Genomic DNA, 26,025 nt, shown 5'->3' with positions numbered 1-26,025 from the left:
CCTGGTTGTCTCCCCCCGCCCCCGCACGCACACACACACACACACACACACACACAGGCTGAGTGTCCTGAGTCAGAGAATGGTGTATGGTGTGTACTCAATAAATTTTTTTTTTTCGAGACAGGGTTTCTCTGTGGCTTTGGAGCCTGTCCTAGAACTAGCTCTTGTAGACCAGGCTGGTCTCAAACTCACAGAGATCCGCCTGGCTCTGCCTCCCAAGTGCTGGGATTAAAGGCGTGCACCACCACCGCCTGGCTCAATAAAATGTTTTGAGAGGTGTACAAGATGACTCATCAGGTAAAGGCTGCCAAGCTTGATGTCCTGGTTTCTATCCCTGAAATCGACATGGTAAGGAAAAGATCATCTCCTGTGAGTTGCTCTTTCATTTACACACACACACCCCTCTCTGTCACACAAAATAAATAAATAAATAACTCCATGTTTGTTGTCTGAATGAATAAGCAAATGAGTAAATAAATAGGCAACCCAGAGACTTTTATTGGAAAAATCTTTAATTTAGGCATGTCGTCCTCCACTGCTGCAAGCTAGATAATGGGGCAGGAGTCAGTAAGGATGTAGGAGATGGTAGGAGCAGCACTTCTAATTCTGTGCGGTGGGCTGCACAGCATGGGACCAGGAGACTTTAGTTACGACCTCCAGGTGCTAACCTCTGCCTGGGCATCCTTCCATGCTTGGCGGACCGTGAGCTTTACTCTGAAGGGGTCGATCAGAAAGACCACCTTGGGGTCACCCTCCAGGCTGGGCAACTGCCCATCATCGGGCACATCCAGGTCAAACCTCTGCAGCAGGCAGGCCATGAAGAGGAAGAGCTCTTGGCGGGCCAGAACCTCTCCGACACAGGAGCGGGGCCCAGCTCCGAAGGGCAGGTAACTTAATGAGGGTGTGATGAGATGGCTTCCAGTCGGGTCTAAGAAGCGTTCTGGAGACGACAGAGGGAAGCGTCAGCCAGAGGCCAAGCTTTTGCCCAGAGAACCTCAACCCACGTTTAGGCCATGAGGAATTAAGTATTCAGGAAGGATGAAGAGAGAGGAAGAGGTCACACCAGGAGAAATAGCACCATCCAAGAGAAGAGGGGCGGGGCTACTAGGAGACAGATGCCTGCAGACTTCCCACAGAAGTGATTTGAGGAGTTGGAAAGTCCAGTTATGAAGAGTTGGGGCAATCTCCAGGAGAATGGAAATGGCAACAGGCCTGTGGGATACAGCCAAGAATTTTCTAGTAGCAAGCCTAGTGGGCAGGAAGAAGAGTTGGCCCAGGGAGTAGAATCCAGTCTAGCTGTGTGGCCCAGGGGCCAGGCTGGGGCAGACAGACACTCACCAGGCAGGAACTGATCTGGCTGGTCCCACTCCTCCTCACTGTGGTGCAGCGCCCACAGATTGACGATCACGTGTGTGTCCTTGGGGATGGTAAACTCGCCAATGCTGACCCAGACAAGGAGAAAGAAAAGGGATAGTATCTTCCCCTTCTTGCTCAGCCCCAAGATTCCCCTGGGGAAAGAATCTTCTAGGCCTTCATTCTCACTCACTCCTCAGTTTCCAGCTTCTGCCAAGGTTGCACCTAGATCCAGCCTTATCGGCTCGTTAAGTGCTTGCCTCTCAACCTTATGTATGTGGACATTTGTGCTTGTCAGTACATGGGTGTGCCTCGGAAGCTGGTGCGTGTGTGTGTGTGTGTGTGTGTGTGTGTGTGTGTGAGTGACAGCTGTCTGATGAGATTGGAACATTGAGCACCCTGTCCTTCAGTCCAGACCCGTGTCTCCAGGGCACCAGTAAGTTTAGAGGGAAAGCCAGATGGAGCTGCAGCTTGGTCAGTGGAGATCAGGGTGGCGGCAGATGCAGCCGTTAGGATGGCTAGGGTGGGATGATTGACAGCCATCACCATTTGACAATAGGTTGATGAGCAGCTCAGGGCAGGTGGGACACGGATGGGGGACAAAATGGGCTAGCTAAAGGCTGCATCCTAGGCTGAGTGTCTCGGTGAGAAAGACGTACCTTGAGTCAATGTTAGCCTTGTGGGGGATGAGTACGGGGGCCACAGGTCTGATGCGAAGCACTTCTCGGATAGTGGCCTCGAGCATGAGGAGGCGATTTCGGTCATTGAAAGTTGGTATGCAGTTGAAACCGATATTCTGGTCAATCTCTTTTTGGATCTTCTTCATCACCTGAGGACCAGAACAAGGTCACGTGACCAGGTTGTTCTCGGCTAAGAGGGAGGCGGGCTTAGCAGAACCCAGTGATTACAATCCCGACAAGATTCTATCCAGTGACGGCTCTGCAGCCTAGGCCTTGTTTCTAGAAGGTGAGGCAATATTAACCCAGGGTCAGAGTCAGCCACTGCTTGTATGAGAGGCAGAGCTGGGTTATCTGCACAGAGGGCTCCAGGCATTGCGCCCCAGCCCCCCTCCCCCAATGGGGCTGGTTGGATTCCACAGGAAGACAAGAGTGAGGAGACGCTCACTCACCTCAGGATTGTGGAGCAGGAAAGCCACAATCCAGCGCAACACCGAGACGGTGGTCTCTATCCCAGCCCCAAAGATGTCTGCCACCGTGGAGAGGATGTGCCTGTCTGAAAATGCAGTCGAAGCCTGGGCTTCGCTGCTGTTGTTATTGTCTGCGTTCATCTTGGCTTGGATCAGAATGTCCGTCAGGCTGGAGATGGCGTCAATGCTGAATTTCTCCTGGAGTGGGAGATGAGGATGAGGAGGGAGACCCACCTCCATAACCCCGCCACGCTCCATCTTAGACTAGAGACAGCAAGGTTCCCTGAACTTGAGAGTGGAGAGGGGCTGGGCAGGACCTGTGAGTTTGCAGAGGCAGCAGGAGCCGTGGGTCCCTTCTAAGACCTTTCTCAGTTTCTCACTTTTCCACTCCCATTCATGAATAAGTCAGTTCCTAGCGGTAGCGTATGATGTGCCAAGCCCCTGCCAGGCCCCTGCCAGGCCCTGGAGCTCTTATGGTGTCTACCGTGTGCCCGGGCCTGCTCTCACCGCACCCTAACCTCTTATTTGCCTCTGCCCTAGCTCTTACCTTGCATTTTCCCAATATTTTAGACAGTACTTCATCTCGAACTTTAACATAGCTCTTTATCGTGTCCAAGGTTTTATTGGGAAAAATCTGGAAACAGAAGGAAATGTCAAATCCATCTATCCAGCTAGGAGAATTCTTCCTGAAAGCAGACCTTAGTTTTCTCTTTAAGAAAATCCCCCCCCCCCCCCCCGCGCGCCTGGACCTTCATCTCGGAAGGCAAGATAACGAGAGGATGAGATTACATGGCCAAGAAGGACAACTTAAAACAGTGGAGGGCAGGGTGGACTCCTCATCCTCTCCACATTCAATTCCCTAAGCCCCCACAGCTGTGCGCTCTGTCTTTCCCATAGAACAGAGACTGAGGCAAGTTCCTCAGCTAGGTTCAGCCTGTTTTTCTCATCTAGACCAAGAGGATAATTTGATATACCTCCAGGGGGACCTAATGATTAACAGCATGCCTGCTGCAGGCACATGGCAATTGGAAAATAATAAGAGTATAAATATTAAGATACAGGATTTAGCCGGGTGGTGGTAGCACACTCCTTTAATCCCAGCACTCGGGAGGCAGAGGCAGGCAGATCTTTGTGAGTTCAAGGCCAGCCTGATCTACAAGAGCTAGTTCCAGGACAGGCTCCAAAGCTACAGAGAAACCCTGTCTCAAAAAACCAAAACCAAAACAAAGATACAGGATATACAGGATTTAAAAAGGAGAGCATCACAGGACATGTTATAGTCCTAGTACTTGAGACTTGGAGGCAGGAAGAGCAAAATCTCAAGGTCATCTCTCAGCTACACGAGAGCCTGCCCTGAGGGTGAGATGCCAGTGAACTGTCTGCAGCGGCAAGAGGCACAGCAGACAGTGGCTGTTGGCTGAGTGCGATGAGAAAGATGGTCGTGGGAACCGGAAGCACTAGGGACACTGTCCTGGTGGGATCCGGAGTGGAGAGGTGTTCTCACCGTCAACCAGGGAAATATGTCCACCAGGTTATCGTGGCCCAGGCTATCCAGGATGCCTTCTGTAAAGGTCTTAATGGTGGTCAGGATCGGGTCGTTGTTCTCGTAGGAGATGCTGAAGCAGATGGTACAGATGATGTTGGTTACTGCCATGAACAATGGCTGGGACAGATAGATGGACTCCTGGTTGTGGGTGAGCAGCAAGTCACACAGTGAGCTGGCTTCCTGGCAGACTGGGGAGAGAGGGAATGCTAAATACGTCACCTCTCCACCAGGGCCCACTTCTCCGGGATGGCCACGGGGTGGCAGCCGCCGCTAAGGAATGACTGGACCCAGCTCCCCAGGGCAAGCCTCTCACTCACTGATCTTCTCCAGTTTCTGGTCACCATCCCTGAACAGGGCAAAGGTGCTGAGCGCCAACTTTCGGTGCAGCTGCCAGGCGCCACTGAAGTCGGCAAAGGCGATGCCTTTTCCTTGGTCCGACAAGAGGCTTAGAGTCACCTTTGGAGAGCAGGCAAGACTGTAGAAATTATTAGGCAACCCCTGGAACTCTCTGTCTTCTCCCTGGACCTGCAGGGCTGACTTGAGGGCTGCTCCCCCCTCACTAGGATGGCCCTAAAGTCCTCCTTACAGTTCCATGAAAGGCGGTAGTGAGGAGACAGAAGGAGCCCTGAATTTGAATGCAAGAGTTCTGGGGTTCAGTTTATCAGTAGGGTGCCCTCTGGGCCTCTCTGCTTAGGTTTCTGACCAGGAGATGTAGCTATGGGCGGGGAAAACCAGGCGTACCTGTCTTAAGGACAGGGAGACTGGGAGATTTCGCTACCTTTCCCACCACCGTCAAACTGCTAAAAGTCACAGAATTCATGCCGTTTCTTTCTCTTCTCACTGCAGGACTGTGAACCCAGCCTCAAACCCGCATTTGACGACAGCACATGTTTGAGCTGTCTCCTCTGAAAGGCACGTCCAAAAGCACAAAGGCCCAAAGTATCCCTCTTACATCCCTGACCCTCCAAGCCCCACCTGGCCCAGCCTCTTATTCTTTTGCTTCTGAGAGGAACCCCAAACCTGGGAAAGTCCTGTAGTGCAGCAGACTGCTCTGGCTGACTAGCCCAGGGTAAATGATTCTATTTTGGTTTGCTCAAAGCTGAGGCCAGCTGTGCTTTATTGGGGTGCTCAAGGGAGCAGGGGTGTTGTTTGTAGGGTGACTATTCAACAGTCAGCACAATGAAGTCAGAGGCTTGAGATACTACTGTATTTCCCTGCTCCCTGTCCGTCCGCCCCCCCCCCCCCAGCTATCTGTGAGCCAAAGCCACATGCTCAGGGAAACGACAATCTTAGGTCCCCCCCCCCCCCCCCCGCTGGGACCAGCTGCTTCTCCCAGCATCTTCCTGTAGACGATGCAACCACTGCCCCTATTTTCCAACAAATGTAACAGTCACACCTATGGAGAACTTTAGCTTTAGGTCTGGGCGATGGGCTTTGTCAGTGCGATCTAGAATGACTATCTCATACTAGAGGGAAGAGTGGAGTAAGGGCTCCCTAACTCTGCAGGTCCCTGCACCACCTTGCTGGACAAGCCACTCAAGAGGTCTCCCTCCTTCCCAGTTTAGAGATTGGAGAAGGTCTGAGGGAGTGGTCCCACTAGTCCAGTTTTGGAAAAATGAAGAACTGTACGATCCCAGGGGCTGAGAGGGGAGGGTGGGCCCTGCTTACCATTTGTGGCCGACCGGAGAATTCTTTTCCTTTCTTAATGAGCACTTCCTTGGCCAGCTGATACTGGCCGATGATCACTGTAGGTGTGGTACCCAGATAAAGAGAATAGATGGGACCATATCTTTCCTGCAGCTTGAAGAAATTGACATGCATATGCCCACGTCTGGGGAGAAACGGCAGGCTGCCCACAATGGGCAGGAATGGGAGGCTCTTGGGGTACTTGGCACAAACTGTCTTTGACTTGCACCAAAAGAAATAGGCTAGGATGAGCAGCAAGAGAGCTACAAGTTCCCACATGGTAGCCGGATATCGGCTGATGGCCAGCCTGGAGCGGAGAAGCTGCAGCGGCTCCAGCGAGGAAGGAGGACTTTTAAAGACGTCCCTGGTTGTCACCTTGAAGTTGTGTTATCTCTTGGCTGGTGAAAGTTTATCCTGGAATGAATTCAAGCCTGAGTCCTCACCCAGAAAAGGGAGAGAGAGGGAATGAGGCCTCCTCAAGGGCTGGCCCAACTTCAGGACGAACCCCCGGAGGAGGAGCAGGTTAAGGAGCAGATCATTCCCCTGGGGCTCCTGCGTGATGGAACATCCCAGAGGCAAACGGTATCACAATGAGATCAAGGTTTCAGAGCCTGCATGTTCTTATGTCAAAAGTGCTGTGTAGACAGTAATAATGCCATCAGGTTGCAGCAAGTCAAACCCGTCCAAGACACTTAAATCTTATTATTTACTATCTGACAAGAATGAGCTCTGCAAAGGCCACTCTGCGTAAGGCCACATAAGACAGTGATGACAAGAGCCCAGACGGCCTCAGTTTTGGTGGCTGCTCAGGTATTCAGAGCGTCAGCTCAAGCGTCGTTTCAAGTTTTTGTTCAAATCTAGCTTGGTCACTTTCTAGATACATTGTCTTGAGTGAGCTACTTAACCTTTTCTGGGGAAAAAAATCATTTTATTATGTTACTATAAAAAACATAATACGTATCATTTAAGATACTTTAACTGAGGGCTGGAGGGATGGCTCAGCGGTTAAGTGCACTCACTGGCTGCTCTTCTAGAAGACCCCGGGTTGATTTCCAGCACCCACATGGCAGCTCACAACTTTCTGTAACTCTGGGTCCAGGATCCAATGCCCTTTTCTGGCCTCTGCAGGCACCAGACACATACGACATGCATACCTAACACTTCAGAGTGGCATTTTAATCATTTATCAATTGACAAGCATGGCGTTTGATTTGTTTATCAGTCTGTCACATGTGTGTGGCTCATTCCTTCCACTCTGTGGGTTCTGGGGATCAAACTCAGATCATCAGGCTTGGGTGACAAGTCCCCTACTCACTGAGCCAACCCCCTGGATCTCTCGTCATTTTTAAATGTACATTTTGGCTAGGGCATGGCGTCATACACCTGTAACCCCAGCACTCAGGAGGCAGATGCCAGAGAGTCAGGCCAGCCTCAGTTTCACAGGGAGTTTGAAGCTATCCTGGGCTATGTAAGACTATGTCTCACTCAAAATCAACAGCAAAAAACTTTACATTTTAGGAGTATAAAGCTTGTGCTCATTGCTACATACACAACTATCCAAGACTTACATCACTCCGTGGCAGCTCTGAGCCCATAACCAATAACTCTCAATTCTCTACTCCAGACCCGGACACCTCGAATCTACTTTCTGTCTATTAACATGCCTATTCCTTGTTCTAGATTGGTTTCTATGGCTGTGGTAAAGACCATGACCCAAAACAACTTGGAGAGGAAAGGGTTTATTTGACTTACACATCCCAGGACACAGTCTGTTGAGAGAAGCTAAGTCAGGAATCTGGAGCAGGAGCTGAAGCAGAGGCCTTGGGGTAGTGATGCTTACTGGCTTGCTCCCCATGGCTTGCTCAGCCTGCATTCTTATACAACCCAGAATCACTTGTCCACGGATGGCACACGGAGTGAGCTGGGCCCTCCCACATCAATAATTAATCAAAAAAAAAATGATCCCACAGATTTACTTATAGGCCAACCTGATAAGGCATAACTTATCTGAGGTTCTTCTTTTTCCAGGTTATGTCTATGTTTGTGTCAAGTTCGCAAAAACCAACCAGCTCAGTTGACCCCTTGACAACTTGACACACAAACACATCACTATTAAAACATAACCTCTCCTCTTCTGCTCCCGAAGATCCCTAAGATCTCCTATTAATATCAATGTAACAAACACTATAAAACTGATATAACTGGGGGCTGGAGAGATGGCTCAGTGGTTAAGAGCATTGCCTGCTCTTCCAAAGGTCCTGAGTTCAATTCCCGGAAACCACATGGTGGCTCACAACCATCTGTAAAGAGGTCTGGTGCCCTCTTCTGGCCTGCAGACACGCACACAGACAGAATATTGTATACATAATAAATAAATAAATATTTTTAAAAAAACTGATATAACTTTAAAAGTCCTACAGACAGCCAGGTGGTGGTGGTGCACACCTTTAATCCCAGTACTCGGGAGGCAGAGGCAGGTGGATCTCTGGGAGTTCGAGGCCAGCCTGGTCTACAAGAGCTAGTTCCGGGACAGGCACCAAAGCTACAGAGAAACCCTGTCTCGAAAAACCAAAAATAAATAAATAAATAAATAGATAAATAAATAAAAGTCCTACAGTCCTTAAAAATTTGGCATTAAAAAGTTCATAGTCTCGGCCCAGGCTTTCATGTCAGCACTCAGAAGGCAGAGAGTGGATCTCTATGAGTTTGAAGTCAACTTGGCCCACATAGTGAGCTCCAGGTCAGCCAAGGCTACACAGTGAAAAAAAAAAAGTCCAAATTCTCTTGTGTAAGATTGAAAATGTTACATACTTTCTTACTCCAAGAGAGAAGAAACAGGGCAACCATAATCAAATCAAAGCAAAATTCAAATTCAGAGCGCAACTATGCCTGACATATGGCACTCACCATCTTTTGAGCACCAAAGGGCTCAGTTTTTCCAGTAGACATTGCTTGTGTCTTATGCTCTGGAAGGCTCCACCCCTCAGCTGCTGTTACTGGTGGTCATGCCACGTATGGTATCTTCAATATGCTGGGGTCTCCGCTGTTACTGAGGCAACACCGTCACTGATGGCCTCTTCTAGCCTTCCTTTAGGGACTCCAGCCCTGCCACATAGTGCCCAAACTTCAGCTGTTCTCTATGACTTCTTCATGACTTCAAAACCAGTACCACCTGGTGACTTTTACATATAACTAACTTAGGCTGGTGTTGTGGAACAATGATCTTGTGCCCTGTAAAGATTTGTCATTTGTATTGTATTGTAAAATGCTGATTGGCCAGTAGCCAGGCAGGAAGTAGAAGCAGGGCAATGAGAACAGAAGAATTCTGGGAAGAGGAAAGGCTCAGTCTGCAGTTGTCACCCAGATATAGAGGAAGCAAGATGAGAATGCCTCACTGATAAAAGGTACCTAGCCACATGGCTAACACAGACAAGAATTATGGGTTAATGTAAGATGTAAGAATTAGTTAATAAGAAACCTGAGCTAGTAGGCCAACCAGTTTATAATTAATGTAGACCTCTGTGTGTTTCTTTGGGACTGAACGGCTGTGGGACTGGGCTGGACAAAAACCTCTGTCAACAGGTTGTCACCATGAGTCACAGCCTTGGCATCTCTGGACCACAGCTTCTGTGTCCTGACCCTGATAAAATATCCCAGAAGATTCAGCCTCAATGACGCTGGTCTATTCTTAATCACAGCTGCTTTCTCAGCTCAAGTGAAACAGTACTGACTGCACCAGCAAAGCTAAGCATTCACTTTAGTGGTACTGGGTACTCTTTCTCTCATTGTTATTTTAGGTTTATTTTTTAAGATGTATTTATTTTTATTTTGTGTGTATGTGTATTTTCTCTGGAAAATAAGTGTTGCCTGCAGAAGTCATAATAGGTTTCCTGTTTGAGAACCCTGCTGTGGGACAATGGTCTGTACTGTGTCGATTGTATTTTAATAAAATGCTCATTGGCCAGTAGCCAGGCAGGAAATAGAAGCGGGGCGACCAGGAAGGAAGTAGAGGTGGGATGATGAGAACAAGAGAATTCTGGGAAGAGGAAGGAGTCAGTCTATAGTCATCATCCAGACACAGAGGAAGCAAGATGAGACTGCTTTACCAAAAAAGGTAGCAAACCACATGGCTAACACAGACAAGAATATGGGTTCATATAAGTTATAAGAGTTAATAAGAAGCCTGAGCTAGTAGGCCAACCAGTTTATAATTAATGTAGACCTTTGTGTGTTTCTTTGGGACTGAACAGCTGTGGGACCTGGTGTGACAGAAACCTTTGTCAACAGAACCTGCCTTCTTCTGTGCTGACTAACACCAGAGATACCCACTCCCTTGGGGTTGTGAATTATCTGGTAATATTGAATCAGTGTTATACAGGTTGAACTGAGGATTTCCAGCAGAAGCCGTTTTAAGGAAGCTCTACTGATAAAACCCAAGGAGCCCATTGGGTAGAATATAACTCAGGGTCAGTCACTAACACATAATGCAGGTGCTCCAGTCCTCAACACCCCCAAAATAATAATAAGCTGGGAGTAGTAATATGCACCTTAAATCCCAGCACTCAGGAGTCAGAGGCAGGTGGATCTCTGTGAGTTCGAGGCCAGCCTGGTCTACGAGAGCTAGTTCCAGAATAGTTAGGACTGTTACTTGGAGAAACTCTGTCTCAAAAAAACCAAAACCAAACCAAAATCAACACCAAAACAAACAAACAAAAACAAAAAACCAAACCCGTAAGTGGAATTGCCTCATTTAGGTACACTGTGACCGTATTTATTTCCAGCTCTCTGAATCGTCCATGTTTACGCACTTTCATGTGTAACCTGTGTGGTCAGAGATAAGTAGAAGAGCAGTGTATTTGGTCGTTTTCACAAAAGTCTCATTTCTTGCTGATGACTGGGGCAAGCTGTCCAGAGTAGAAAGCAGCCTCCGTCTGGTTCTCCAGTTCCAGGCTCTGATGTGGGAGTGTCATATATCAATCTGTTGATTTCATTGGTTAAGTAATAAAGAAACTGCTTGGCCCTCATAGGTTAAAATATAGGTGGGTGGAGTAAACAGAACAGAATGCTGGGAGGAAGAGGAAGTGAGCTCAGACTCGACAGCTCTACTCTCTGGAGCAGAGGCCATGCTCCCCTCTCCCGGGCAGACACCATGAAGCAAGCTACCAGGTCAGACATGCTGAATCTTTCCCGGTAAGGCTGATGCTACACAGATTATTAGAGATGGGTTGATCGGGATATGAGAATTAGCCTGTAAGGGCTAGAGTTAATGGGCCAAGCAGTGTTTAAATGAATACAGTTTGTGTGTTGTTATTTTGGGGCATAAGCTAGCCAGGCGACCAGGAGCTGGGGCGGCAGGAACACAGCCCGCAGCTCCCCCCAACAAGGCTCCCCATTTTTCAGTCACACTGACAAAGTTTCAGCAATCCTTCATCATCAGGTCTGACCAGGGCACTGACCAGATCCACTCCTTAAGCTGCAAAATACCAACCACCTCTCTTACAGGAATGGCCTCCCAGCTTTCCATTTCAGGGCTCCAGAGCCCAGTTCATGGTGACCATTTTGTTCATATGTCTCGGGGACACCCTCCCCAGCACACCTCCTGGGCATCCTGCATCAGGGCTAGCTTAGGCACTCACGCTGTTTTTCTGACCTTGCTCACTCTGTAGTTCAGGCTGTCCTCTAACCTCAGAGCTCAAACCATCCTCTAGCCTCTGCCTCTAGAGTCCCTGTGCCAACAGGCAGATGATCCTGGCTCTTTCATTAACTCGTTCTAAAACTTGGGCATTCTTCCTCTCTATTCTGGATGCTCCTGATTGGCTTTAGGGTCTGTGGAAGTGTGCAGTCAACAGACTCACAGTTTAAAGACTGTCCTTCTCATTGGGGCTTCAGAGGTGGCTCAGGAGTGAGGAGACTGGGTTCAGTTCCCAGCCCCCATGCAGTGGTTCTGTACTTACCATTTCAGGGGATCTGATGCTATTTTCTGACTGTCTTATGTACACACACAATGCATATACATATATGTAGGCAAAACACTCCTACATGTAAAATAAGTTTAAAAAGACTGTCACTGGGTGCCGGTGGCACACTCCTTTAATCCCAGCACTTGGGAGGTAGAGGAAGGCAGATCTCTGAGTTCAAGGCCAGCCTGGTCTACAGAGTGAGTTTCAGGACAGCTAGGGCTACACTGAGAAACCCTGTCTCAAAAAAAAAAAAAAAATACTGGCACCTGTCTTTTCAAATCAAAAGATTCTAATCTTTATATAAGGAAATGGAACACATTAAGTTCTATCTCACTTAATGTGCTGCTGTCTTTACTCTGCTTTGATCCTAAGAGTAAGGAAGTTTTAGTCCTTTTCCAACCCCAGACCCTTCTAACAATTTGACAAAATGATGTAACTGGGCATTTCCTACGGCTCGTGTGCACTATGCTGTTTAATCCTGCACAAGAACCACAGCAGAGCTGCTAGCTGGCAGTTGATAAAGGAGACAGGAGAACTAGCTAAACGTGGGGTCCTGGGTAGCCTGGCCACACGGGGCCCAGCGCACAGCGGCCATGGCAGGCAGCACCAGGTTCCAGGAAAAGCCTTACACTACACCCCCCAGGGAGGGTCACCATCTAATGTGAAGTACCTGGCATTGCAATCATCAGATAAGAGAAGGCCACCAGAGGTCCCCTAGCCCAGGACTCACCTATTCTCCTTTTGCCAAGACCCCTAGACCAATGTCAGTCAATCAGGATCCTCAACCTGGAAATTCCCTCACCCCAACTTCTACTATGATAAAAACCCTACCCTGACTGGGCTTGGCACTCTCTACTCTCAACCGCTGTGCCGGACAGATGGAGAGTCCAAGCTAATATTTGAATAAAGGTTTGTTGCTTTTATATAAGAGTGTGGACTCTGTGGTGGTTTTGGGTGACCCCACGATCTGGGCATAACACTAATGATGCAACTAGAATCCGCAATATAAAGCTCTTATCTCACCCTTCCTCCTTCCTTCCCTTCCTCCCTTCCTTCCTTCTTTTCTTCCTTCCTTCTTTTCTTCCTTCTTTCCTTTATCCCTCCCTTGTAGCTCAAATTCTAATTGGTTTTAATAATAAAAACCTGGAGTCATTAGGAGTGAAAGCTGAAGATCAGAGAAGCAGAACAGCTAGCCACTAGTTCTTACCTCTACAAAATCCTCAAACTGATATGGGTATCCTGTCTCTAAAACTCCTCAGACTGAATCCTGAATCCTGTCTTCTCCCACTGTAACTTTCTCTCTCTATCCAGTCATGTTGCATCCAGTCTCCACCTCCCTGGTGTTGGGATTAAAGGTGTGAGCCGTCACTGCCTGGTCTCTATGGCTAACTAGTGTGGCTAGCACTGCAAGCTTTGTTTGTTAGAGCACAAACAAAATATCACCACACTCCCCTCCCCTGTTGTAGGGAGCTGCAGGCTGAGTTCCTGCCACCCAGCTCCCGGTCGCCTGCTAGCTTTACGCCCAAAATAACAACACACAAACTGTATTCTTTTAAACATTGCCTGGCCCATTTCTATTATTGTGTGTAGCACCTTGAGATGCCCTTACCAGGAAGATTCTAGGCTACGCCCATCCTGGGTCGGAGCTTCATCGCATCTGCCCCAGAGAGCAGAGCTAAAGCATATGAGCTCACTTCCTCTTCCTCCCAGCATTCTGTTCTGTTTACTCCATCCACCTAAAGGCTGGCCAATCAAATGGGCCAAGGCAGTTTCTTTATTAGTCAATGACCTTCCTCCATCACTCCCCTACTTCCCCTCCTCCCCCTTTCTTCCCTCCTCTCTCTCCCTCCCCTCCTCCCCCTCCCTTCCTGTCTCTCCTTCCTCTCCTCCCCATCCCTTCTTTTGTGTTTTATTTTTGTCTGTTTGGGCACTGGGGATTGAACCCAGAACAAGGGCATGCTAGGCAAGTATTCAACCTCTGCACTACATTCCCAGCCCTGGAGTCTCTGAGCTGTTAATTGCTATGTTATTCTGCTTTCCAAAATGTGTGTGTTGGGCTCTTCCTTACACATGCCCTTTGGAACAATTGCTCTGATTCCAGGAATCAATCTTGCAGAAGTCGTTCAGTGAGTGCAACGTCAGTTATGAAATCAGTGTTTGCTGTTGTCAGCAATGCTCCCCACTGGAAGGAGCTGGAGTACCATGCAACTAGAAACAGTGGAAAGAAACATGTTGTATGTTCAGATGGAAATATTTCCAACACACACACCATAAATACTCGCTCCTCCCCCATATTCGGGAGCTTATTCCCTAACTCCCCTCTCGCAGAATGCATCGTCATTCTTCTTCTGTATCTCCAACTTCTTCTCTGTTTTCTTCTCCTCAGCTCATAAATACACTCAAAAGTGCCCCTCCAAGTAAGTGTTAAATTGATTTGAACATGCTATAGTTAAAGAAAAGCATTTTCTAAAGATAACAATTATGGGCTGTAAAGCTTAACATTCAATTGGTTCCTTCACTAAAAGATATTAGTTCCTTCAAAGACATTAGTTGTATTTTGCAGCAGTCACATGCTAAAAAAACTCCATCTATGTAGAAACATAGAATCTAGGACTAGCTGAGAATTCATAAATTATTTCATCCAGCATCCTCATTCTAATAAAAAACAAAAAAAATGAAACTGGATTCAAAGATTAAGCACTTTGCACAAACTTACTACCAATAAAGCCAGAAACAAGAGCATTTTCTTCCTAAAACAAAAATTCTATCAATGCTGTTTCAGCTGGTTCTCTGTTAACGAAATGTCCGGGCTCTTTTCTCGTGCTCCGTGATATGGGGACTTGGAAGGGGTGAGACACTACAGTGCTGCAGGCTGTGAGGCCTGAGAGGGGCTCAGGTGGTAGCCAGGCCTCCCTGTGGAGATGGGGAAGACAGTGGTGGCAGACAGAGGTTCTCCTGCAGGTGTCTGCCTAAAACTCACAGTGAAGGACTCACTCCAATCCTCCCTCCCCATTCTGAGGCCATTAAGCCTGCTAGGCACTTTGTCTTCATAGGCCCCGTATCCCCAAAGATCCTGAGCAAAAGCCTGCGTGTGAGGGCTCCTGGGAGAAAGGGCAGAGGAAGGACACTTCCTGTTCTCTTCTTTAGGACTTTGGTCTTTTATTTTATTTTTGTTTTTTGAGACAGGTTTCTCTGTAGCTTTGGAGCCTGTTCTGGAACTCATTCTGTGGTGCAGGCTGAATTTCCCCATGGGAGTTTTTGTTTCAGTCAGACACAAAACAGAACAGGTCCAAAAATGAAAAAAAAATCAGTACAGTTGCTTAGCACCTCAGGGTGTCCCTGAACACCTCCGTCCTGTTACCACAGCTCCAGAAACCTGTGCTGTGTGCCAGGTGTCACAGCTTCCTCCCACTAACGACAAGTGCTTTAGCAATACAGGCTGACTTCAGAAAAGAACCAGTCTATAACCCACGGTGACGACAGAAGGGACTCATCCGCCATGACACCCCAGCCAGCCCATCCACGGCCTTCTCCAGCTCTTGGGGAACTGGGATGTGCTTCATAGGGATAGCAGACACTCTTTGGAGTTCCTGCTTCTTCCTTTTCATTTAAGCCTATGACATTCTGAGGGTGCCCCTTGATTCAACTCAGGCATTGCGTTCCTTCTGTCCTGCTATTACTGAGTCCCCTTTACCTCAGAGGGTCCTCAGAGTTCCCATAAACACCCACCCCTTCCTAGGCAGCATTAAATATCGTTTTTGATTTTAGGGGAATCATAGTTATCTACTTGCTCACCCGAGTCAGGAAATCTCTGGCAGTCATAAGTGCACTGGAAATTTTGTTTAGTTTGTAGGCTTTAACTAATCATTGCATCTTTAAGTCAGGCTCATTTTCTAGTGACTGCATCATGTGATTTGTTTAAAAAAAGATTTATTCATTTGTTATCTATCTGCATGCACAGAAGAGGGCACCAGATCTCGCTACAGATGGTTGTGAGCCACCATGTGGTTGCTGGGAATTGAACTCAGGACCTCTGGAAGAGCAGCCAGTGCTCTTAACAGCTGAGACATCTCTTCAGCTCCAACCAGAAGAAAATCCAGAACCAAACTAAAACAAACCTGGGGCTGGGGAAACAGCTGGATGTGAGTGGTAGGGAAGAAGAAGCAATTGAAGTCTGAGCTCGCATCCTTGGAGAGTGGCCATCTCCCGCTTGTTTTTAACACAGAGGGTAATTCAAAGACTGAGCACTGTTTATGGGTTTGTGCAGGTGGAGACCGCTTGTTCATTTCCCAGCCTCCTAGACCCGAAATAATTACAAAGAAACTGTATTAATTACAACACTTCTCGGCCAATAGCTTTGGCTTCTTATTAAGAAACTCTTATATTTTAAATTAATCCATTTCTATTAATCTGTGTATTGCCACATGACTGTGGCCTACTGGTAAGGTTCCATCTGGCGTCGTTTCCTTCGGTGCCTACATGGCGTCTCTCTGACTCTGCCTTCTTTCTCCCAGCATTCAGTTTTATTTCCCTACCTAGCTCTATTCTGCCCTATCACTGGCTAAAACAGTTTTTTGTTTTTTTTTTTTTTTTTTTTTTTTTTTTTTAACCAATGATGATAAAACATATTCACAGCATACAAAGGGGAATCCCACATTAGGTTTAAAGTGGTATGTGAACTACTGAGTCCTGGTGTTAGAATTCCAGGAAATACCATGCATGCGTCAGGGACGCATGCGTCAGGGACGTGATGCCCCACTTCGGGCATGTACCCTGGGAGATTCCATACTCAGAATCAAGCTTTGGGGCACCCATGACCTGAGCTGATGAGTGGACACACTGCCTCACCTAAGTCTCTGTAGAAGGAAGGTTCTGCTGGAGACTGCTGCGAAGGTGACTGGGGTCAGGAGAGGTGGATAAAGGATTTCCTTCCTGACGGCACTAATGGTTTTACGATTTTTAACTCTTTCACCCTCCTTTAATCCCAGCACTCCGGAGCCATAGGCAGAGATCTCTGAAAGTTTGAGGCCAGCCTGTTCTACAAAGTGAGTTCCAGGACTGCCAAGGCTACACAGAGAAATCCTGTCTCAAAGAAAAAAAGAAAAAAGGAAGGAAGAAAGATTTTTTTTTAACTCTTAGCAAAACAGCTTCTAGAGCTGATATTTTGAGATATAAGTATTTTGTGTGCTTTCTGGTGGAGGCAAAGACTGGAGCTCCAACTGAAGGCTTCCTCACCTACGGGGCTTCTCTGACTGGGTGTGTGCCTGAAGGCTTCCTCACCTACGGGCACCTACGGGGCTTCCCTGACTGGGGGTGTGCCTGAAGGCTTCCTCACCTACGGGCACCTACGGGGCTTCTCTGACTGGGGGTGTGCCTGAAGGCTTCCTCATACCCTTCACGTAAGAGTCTCCTGGGTATGGTTTCTCTGGAGCTATCACTGAAGCTCTTCCTCTCATTTGCAACATTCCAAGAGCTAATGCCCTGGAAACTTTTACCACAGACACAGGGCTTCTCACCAATGTGAACTCTCAGGATTTGAGATGGGAGCTCCCAGGGAAGGCTCTGCCACACTCGGCATTTATAGGGCTTCTCCACAGCGTACTTATGCCTATTAAGTTTTCAAATACTTACCTTAGCATCACATTTATTTACCTCTCGAGTGTGGTCTTGTCAGTTCTGTGGGTAAATTACAGTCAAACTCCCACAGTGTTATATATCTAGGTGTCTGCCTGCATCTCTGTGTGTGTACCGTGTGCATGCCTGGAGCTTGAGCCTGCATCTGTGTATGTGTACCGTGTGCATGCCTGAGCCTGCATCTGTGTGTGTGTACACACGCGTGTGCATGCCTGAGCCTGCATCTGTGTATGTGTACACACGCGTGTGCATGCCTGAGCCTGCATCTGTGTATGTGTACACACGCGTGTGCATGCCTGAGCCTGAGCCTGAGTCTGCATCTATGTATGTGTACCGTGTACATGCCTGGTGCTTGCAGAGGTCAGAAGAGCGAGTTGGATCCCCTGGAACTGGAATTATGGATAATTATGAACTGCCATATTGGTACTTGGAACCAAATACACACACACACACGCACCCACACACGCACACACACACAATAAAAAATAAAATAAGAATAAATCTTTTTAAAAGACAAAAAATTAAACTTAATGTTTCCAGAGGGTATGCGGGAGAGAGAATGGGAAATTATTGTTTAATGGGTACACTCTTTACAATGATAAAAATAATCTGGAAATAATGATTATAGTTGTGTATGGGGGAGGATGTTTGTTTGTTTTCTGGCTGCACAGACCTGAAATAATCACACTGAAACTATATTAATTGCAATACTGTTTGGTCAATAGCTTAAGCGTATTTCTAACTAATTCTTACATCTTAAATTAACCTTTTTCTATTATTCTGTATTTTACCATGAAGTTCATGGTTTACCAGTGCTGGTGCATGGGTATCTTTCTCCTTCAGCAGCTACATGGCATCTCCCTGACTCTGCCTTCTTTCCTCCTCTTTCTGCTTGGAATTCCCACCTTGCTCTATTCTGCTAAGCCACTGGACATAACAGCTTTATTCATTAACCAATAAAAGCAACACATATATAGGACTTCCCACACCACTTCCCCTTTTCTGTTCAAATAAAAAGGAAGGTTTTAACTTTAACATACTAAAATTACGTATAACAAAACAGGTATCAAGCAATGATTACAGTTATAATATTTATATCTACTTTATCTTTTGTTATGACTAAGGAAAACTATAATTATAACTATCTTTTCTTAAACTCCATCAAAGACTCCAGAAGGATATAATATTACCTAAGTAAACAGGAAGTGCATTGTAAGAAACTTCCACAACTCTAGAATTGACAGAGACATCTTGCTGCCTGGACAGTCACCTGAAGTTCTTCTGTAACATTGCAGGCATCCGTCTTCAGCCTACAGGCCTGTAGTATCAGTCAGACTTTTCAGTGAAGCAGGAAATTTGAAGATCTGCTCTGTCTGTGAGTTCAAGGCCAACCTGGTCTACAAGAGCTAGTTCCAGGACAAGAACCAAAAAGCTACGGAGAAACCCTGTCTTGAAAAACCAAAAAAAAAAAAAAAAAAAAAAAAGATCTGCTCTGCCTTGTATTAGCAAGCAGAGAGCAGACCCAAGAAATTGCCCGACGTGGTAGCAGCAATTTCTTGGGTCTGCTCTGCTTGCTAGAGGCAAGCAAGCTCTCTCATCTAAGAGAGGCATCCTGACTCAGCTTTAGCTGCAAAACCCTGCAGCTCATTAAGAGGTCCTGCTACGAAACACTTAAATGGTACTGATAAAAGCTGACTGCATGCTTGTTTGTTTTCAGCCATAGCAGGAAAAAAGTTGTGCTGTTTTAAAAATGCTGGTGTTCTGGTCTGTCCTGCCAGGGCAAACTCTGACTGTTTGAGGCAGGAGGGCCGACTACAGAGAGAGGACTTGAGTGTTTGTGGATATAGTGTTGCAGCTTGCTTGCTGGCAGGGACCTTGAAACGCCATAGACTTGTGGCAATAAACATGGCTACAGCTGGTACCTCCGCCATGAGGCTGAAAGCTAAAGAATGGGCTGGATCCAGCTGCCAAAGCCACGGCTTTAGTCCTACCGATATTGCTTAGTAATTTAAAGGCTCATGTGGTCAGAAAGAGAGAGAGAGAGATACAGTAAAGAGAGATTCAAAGACAAAGAAAATTTCTAAATGGTTTACAATGTGTTAAAAATATATGCAAGCTAAAAGTTAAAGTTCTTAAAGTAAAAACAAAAAACAAAAATAGGGAAGAAAGAGAGTAGTTGGGTGTGGTAGTACACACCTTTAATCCCAACACTTGGGAGGCAGAGGGAGATTGACCTCTGTGACTTCAAGGTGTGGTAGCACGTGCCTTTAATCCCAATGCCTGGAAGGCAGAGACAGAAGGATCTCTGAGAGTTCAAGGACAGCCTGGTCAACAGAGTTATTTCAGGTCAAAAATATACAAAGAACCTGTCTCAAAAAGCAAAAAATAAAAGTAAAAATAAATGAAATAGAGGTTAAAATAAAGCCGCACAAAGATGGAAAATACAATGAGAATCTTGATACTATATGCTATTATGTTCTGTTTGAATGCTGAGGAAGGAGCAACAGATGCTAAAAGATATTTGTTTATAAATGCTGCTGAACTTATCCAAGATAGATATTTTGAAAATACCTTGACTTTTAAAATTTGAATCTAAGGACATGATGCTTTGGAAAAGAGTTTCTTCTTTTGTTTTCACAGAGGATGAGACACTGTGGATTGCTTTTATCCCAATATGGTATGATAAACCATGCCCTCCTGAAAGGTTGCTGTGAACACCCTCAAAAAATTACTTTGCTCAACTGCTGACTGAGATAAACCTAGCAGACAGGTTATCCCATAAAAGACCTGAATAACAGCGCCCCCACTCAGCAGGAAGCAGTTTGGAGAGAAAAAACTGTGCCCATATTCCCAAATATTGTTTATAAACGTTCTTTTACATTTAAAGGGGGATATGATATAGGTATGAATAATTTGCATTGATATGGATCTTGCTTTAGTGATTTAAATTTAAGGTCAATTTTGTTATATGTATATGTATTTCTGATATTGATTAAGGTATTGTGATTGTGTAGCTCATGTAAAAATGTTATGTATATAAGTTGTTCATGAATAGTTATCTATAATAGTCAAGTTTGTAGTCATGTTAGATTTTCTAGATGTACATAGATATATTTTAGATAGACATTCTTCATATCTTTCAAAGACTATGGAATATGCTATTTAATGTTTTAATAACTTAGGACTTTTCATGACAATGAGATACTCTGCTCCTGGCAGCACCAATCTACTTCAAGAAGAAGATGGGCATCGAAGAGGATCCTTATGGAGTTTGATAGCCATTTGGGCAAGAAACTGCTCTTGCCTGGACTGTTGTATAAACTGGACACAAAGAACCCGCAGAGAGAGGACTGCTGAACTTGCCTAAAGGTGAGATGATCTTTCGGGGTTCCTGATTCATGAAAGAGTCTGCGAGACATTCTGCAGGACACAGCAGATAGTGACTGAACTGCCTTTGAAATTTCCTGCTTCATGGAAATGTCTGCTGGAAACTATGGGCCTGTAGGCCGAAGATGGATACCCCAACAGTACAGAGAAACTTTGGGTGACTGTCAAGGCAGCAAGATGTCTCTGTCATTTCTAGAGTTTGAAAGTTGCTTATTTCTTGTTTGCTTAGGTAATATTGTATCTTTCTGGAGTCTTTGATGGAGTTGAAGAATAGTTAGTTATAGTTATAGTTTTCCTTAGTTATGATAAAGATAAAATAGATGTAAATTTGTAATTTTTACTTGATAACTGTTTTGTTATATGTAATTTTGCTATGTTAAAGTTAAAGCCTTCCTTTTTATTTTGTTTAAACAGAAAAAGGGGAAATGATGGAGGAAGGTCATTGGTTAAAAAATAAAGAAACTGCTTGGCCCTCATAGGTTAGAACATAGGTGGGTGGAGTAAACAGAACAGAATGCTGGGAGGAAGAGGAAGTGAGCTCAGACTCGATAGCTCTCCTCTCTGGGGCAGACACGAAGAAGCAAGCTGCCAGGTCAGACATGCTGAATCTTTCCCGGTAAGACTGGTGCTACGCAGATTATTAGAAATGGGCTAAATTAATACGTGAGAATTAGCCTAGAAGAGGCTAGATATAATGGTTCAGGCAGTGTTTAAAAGAATACAGTTTGTGTGTTGTTATTTCGGGGCATAAGCTAGCCAGGTGACCTGGAGCTGGGTGGCAGGAACGCAGCCCACAGCTCCCCACAACAGGAAATTTGAAGATCTGCTCTGCCTTGTATTAAAAAAGCTCATCAGTTGTATTTTTCTGTGTCCTGTAAAAATGTCTGGCAGTTTCTTTCATGAAGCAGGAACCTTGAAGGATTGATTCACCTTCTTTAGGCATTAAGCAGTCTAGGCAAGAACAGTTTCTTGCCAAAATGTCTAAAAAACTCCATAAGGAGCTTCTTTGATGCCCATCCTCTTGAAGTAGATTGGTGCTGCTAGGAGCAGATGAGTCTCATTGTCATGAAAAGTCCTAAGTTTTAAAAACATTTTAAATGCCATATTCTGTTTAGTCTTAGAAAGATTTGAAGAATACCTATCTAACTGATATATCTCTATATATCTAGAAAACCTAACTAGCATGACTACAAGTTTGATTATTATAGTTGATTATCTATTAACCTATATTTCTTAATTATATATCACATTTTTTTTTTTTGGTTTTTTTCGAGACAGGGTTTCTCTGTGGTTTTGGAGCCTGTCCTGGAACTAACTCTTGTAGACCAGGCTGGTCTCGAACTCACAGAGATCCGCCTGCCTCTGCCTCCCGAGTGCTGGGATTAAAGGCGTGCACCACCACCGCCCGGCTATATATCACATTTTTAAATGAGCTGCACAAACACAATACCTTAATCAACAGCATATATATATATAATTATATATATTATATATATATAATTGACTTTAAATTTGTATTAATAAACCAAGATCCATACCAATGTAAGGTCTTTATGTCTATAGCATAACCCCTTTTAAATGAAAACAAACATTTGTAAACAATATTTGGGAATTTGGTGTAGTTCTCTCCAAACTACTTCCTGATTTTTGTTGGGCAAAGTATTTTGGGGGCTTTACACAGAACTTTCAGGGGCTCTTGGTCCATCAAACCACATTAGGATTTTTTTTTTTTTTTTTTAATTTTCGAGACAGGGTTTCTCCGTAGCTTCTTGGTTCCTGTCCTGGAACTAGCTCTTATAGACCAGGCTGGCCTCGAACTCACAGAGATCCACCTGCCTCTGCCTCACGAGTGCTGGGATTAAAGGCGTGCGCCACCACTGCCTGGCTACATTAGGATTTTTGTATGTGTAACTTTTCTATTACTATTCTTTTCTTTCAGAGGCCGCAGTGTGCATCACTGGTTCCTGATGCTTTGGGCCTATGGCACCACAGTGCGCCATGATGGGAGGGAGCATGTGGGGAAGGATTGTTCACTGCATGGCTGGGAAGGTGTCTTTGTTCAGGTTTCTATTTCTGTGAGGAGGCACCATGACCATGACAACTCTTATAAAGGAAACATTTAATTGGGGTGGCTCCCTTACAGTTTCAGAGGTTCAGTCCATTACCATCACGGCAGGGAGTAAGGTGGCAGGCAGGCAGGTGTGGTGTTGGAGGCAATAGGAAGTGGACTGACTGATGCTCTGGGTGATATCCTGAGCACAGGACACCTCAAAGCAAACCAGTACCACTTCGAATGAGATTGTGGGGGCCAATTACATTTAAACTACCACAGATGGGAAGAGAGACAGAATGGGACTGGGGTCTCACTATCCCCTTAAAGGGTACACTCCCAATAGCTGAACAGCAAGTGGTACAGCTCAGCTGGAGAGGTATCCTGGCAGTCTGGGGCCAAGAAATACCACAAAGTCACTCAGCACAGCAAGCCTCACACAAGAGATTGGGAGGGGGAAACCAGGAAGGTGGCAGCCTCTGCTGCAGTGAGAAACAACAGAGAACTGGGCAGTATACATGGGGCTTCTTTAGAGACAGAGTTTCCTCTAAGTATCTCTGGATGACCTGGAACTTACTCTGTAGACAAGGCTGGCCTCTAACTCACAGAGATCCACCTGCCTCTGCCTCCCTAATGCTGGGATTAAAGGCATGTGCCACCATGGCCCTGCATAAACAGGGTTTGTTGGACTAGAAGTCCAAACATCAGGGAGGGGTTGCTCCAGACACCACTCACACAGCCACAATTGATACAAAAGCAAGAGGATTTTATTCTGTCATGACAGGGCCCTTCAGGTTCGGGATATGAAGGACATCCAATAGCTGTTACAGTTCATCTTTTAAAGCAAAAAGCCACAGACACAAGGGGGGAACCTGCAGGTTGTTTTCCAACTTATTGGATTGGCTTATTCAAAGGGTTATTAGCAGTGATTGGTCTATTCCAGGGCAGGAGAATAGCTGTGTGGTCAGGTGATAAGGGAGAACATCTGTGGTCCATCTTGACCTTGGTCCAGTGACTAAATCAATACATCAGGAGCTGAGTCAACATCTGTGGGATGTCTTTGCCTCAATTTCCAAACAAAGTTATGTTTGAAGATTATTCACAAGGACACAGGGGGATGAGCAGTCCAGCATGTGTATGTGTGTATGGGCGACTGTCCCTTTTCCAAGATAGAGTGAGTGTAAGGTTTTAGAAAAATGCCTTAGGGTTGAGGGGGCTTACAAATGCATTTAGAGTCTTTCATTCCCTCCTCTTGTTTTGTCAAATCCCAATCTTGGGATTTTCTGAGGTCTCTCTTGAGAGCCTGATATTGGTGGGTCAGTACTAAAACTTGGGTAATACTGAGTCATTCACGAATGAACGTCAGGAGTTGGTATTTTCTGCAGTCCTGGGACTGGGAAGAATCTAGCTGGGGTTTTTAGGGAGGGAGCAGGGAAATGGTGGGGCCTTAGAGCTTGGTGTGGTGCTTAGGGCCCCTGCAGGAGGGGGCTAGTTCAGCCCCCCTCACCTTGTCGAGTTTGCTTACACACACACACACACACACACACACACACACACACCGCAGACAAATATATCAGTCACAATGTCTACATGCAGGATAAGAGTCCCGGAGAGTTTGTTTGGTATTTTTTTTTAAGAGTCCTTTGTTTAGCTTTGGGTGTGTTGAAACTTTTATCTGGAGGGTCCTGAGTCGTCCTGTGGAGGAGCTGGCTTCACATGAAATGCATGGATCCAGGCTGCAATGTTGTCTACTTTGAGAGCCGCGGTTGTCATAAGGAGCATGGTGTAGGGTCCCTTCCAGGAAGGTTTAAGGCTCTGGGACTGATGTCTCCGGACGTATACGGAATCATCAACGGATGTGAAATCTCTGGGTGTCCGGGCTGGTAGGCAGCAGCCAGAGGCTTCCACACCTGGGCTTGGATGATCAGGAGGGCCTTTAGGTGGGCAGATAACAGTCTGGGAAGGACAGCATCAGGATTATATACCTCATCCGCCTTAGTGAGCGGTGACAGTCCTCACATAGGATCTCATAAGGAGTGAGTTTAAATTGCCCTGGGGTGTTTTGAAGAACAGGACGGGGGAGGTCTGTCCAATTAATTTTGCTGGTCTCTAGGGCCAATTTTGTTAATTTGTAAAAAAATTCTTTTAGAATTTTATTTATCCTATCTATCTGACCTGAGCTTTGGGGTTGGTAAGCACAATTTAATCTTTAATTGGCCACGCCCTGACTTACCTGGGCAACAAAGGCAGGTCTATTATGGGACACGATTACCTTTATCATTTCAAACCTCGGGATGATTTCCTTTATGATCTTCTTAGCCATTACATTGGGTGTCTCAGTCCTGGTCAATGTATGATGGCTATCTTCTTTGGCAACTGTGTGGCCTCAAGGAGGCTCAAAATTTCCACAGATGTCAACAGTCCTCTTTGTCTGTATATTGCTCCATGTATGTGGGTGGTGGCAGAAGCATACCTACTGTCAGTATAGACGTTCCCTCTGCCATCTGTAGAGCTTGTATCAAAGCCACAAGTTCAGCTTTGTGGGCGGGCTGACGTCCCTGAAGGGAGGCTACTGGCCCAGATCATTTGTTTCCTGTCCACCAATGCTGCCCCCGCCTTCCACTTACCTTCAGTCTTGTATACCTGCTCGGCTCGAACCCAGCCTTGTGCCCCAGGCAAACTTCACCATCATTTCCAGCTCTGCCTGGCACAGCTCAGCCTGCCATTCTTCCAGTAGCCTGTCCTTTCTGCAGATGCTGGTAGGATCCGTAGTCCATCGACGTGAGCAGGCACAGGAGCAGCAACCCGGTGCAGGAGGGCACCTGTGGTAGCATTGTGAGCGCTCTATCACAGTCTGACATGTGTGAGGGGAGCGAGACTGCAGGGTGAGCAGCCAGGGCTCATGCAGGCTTTAGAGAAAGTGCAGCACCAAGGCAGTTGCTAGGAGGCAAGGATTTCTCTGGTGGTGATGGCAGGGGGAGGTGGTCATCCTGGTGAGGAGGGCATGGCAGAGGCATAGGCATAGGCAGACAAGCAGCCTGTGTCTCCTGCAGAACTGAGAACTGCAGGGAAAGCAAAGTCCCTCATTTGGTCAACAAACGGCTTTGATCATACATTCAGGGGTGACCAGGGAGGAACGAGTCATTTATTTGTCCTTTTCCCAAATTTATAGTTCGTAAGGTGTCCAGTTTGTTCAATGGTTGTTTTAACACAGAGTACTCAGTCCCTGTGTCCCTTAGAAAATCTATAGAGGTATCTAATG

General features: G+C 46.1%; 1 protein-coding gene across 1 annotated transcript; it reads right to left on the bottom strand.

The window, feature by feature from the left end:
* Nucleotides 1-524: 524 nt before the first annotated feature.
* LOC130880274 (steroid 17-alpha-hydroxylase/17,20 lyase) lies at nucleotides 525-6,042 on the bottom strand. Its single transcript, XM_057779230.1, has 8 exons — nucleotides 5,715-6,042; nucleotides 4,364-4,502; nucleotides 4,005-4,234; nucleotides 3,048-3,134; nucleotides 2,483-2,698; nucleotides 2,013-2,182; nucleotides 1,339-1,442; nucleotides 525-940 (listed from the first exon to the last, which is right to left on the bottom strand). Exons 1-8 carry the CDS (start codon nucleotides 6,009-6,011, stop codon nucleotides 648-650), a joined length of 1,536 nt encoding a protein of 511 aa, XP_057635213.1. The 5' UTR covers nucleotides 6,012-6,042; the 3' UTR covers nucleotides 525-647.
* Between the last annotated feature and the right edge of the window lie 19,983 nt (nucleotides 6,043-26,025).

This window comes from Chionomys nivalis, chromosome 8 (genome assembly GCF_950005125.1).
Source record: "Chionomys nivalis chromosome 8, mChiNiv1.1, whole genome shotgun sequence".
Taxonomy (NCBI): domain Eukaryota; kingdom Metazoa; phylum Chordata; class Mammalia; order Rodentia; family Cricetidae; genus Chionomys; species Chionomys nivalis.
Note: the sequence above shows the minus strand (reverse complement) of the source record. Positions and strands in the feature narration are given on the sequence as shown.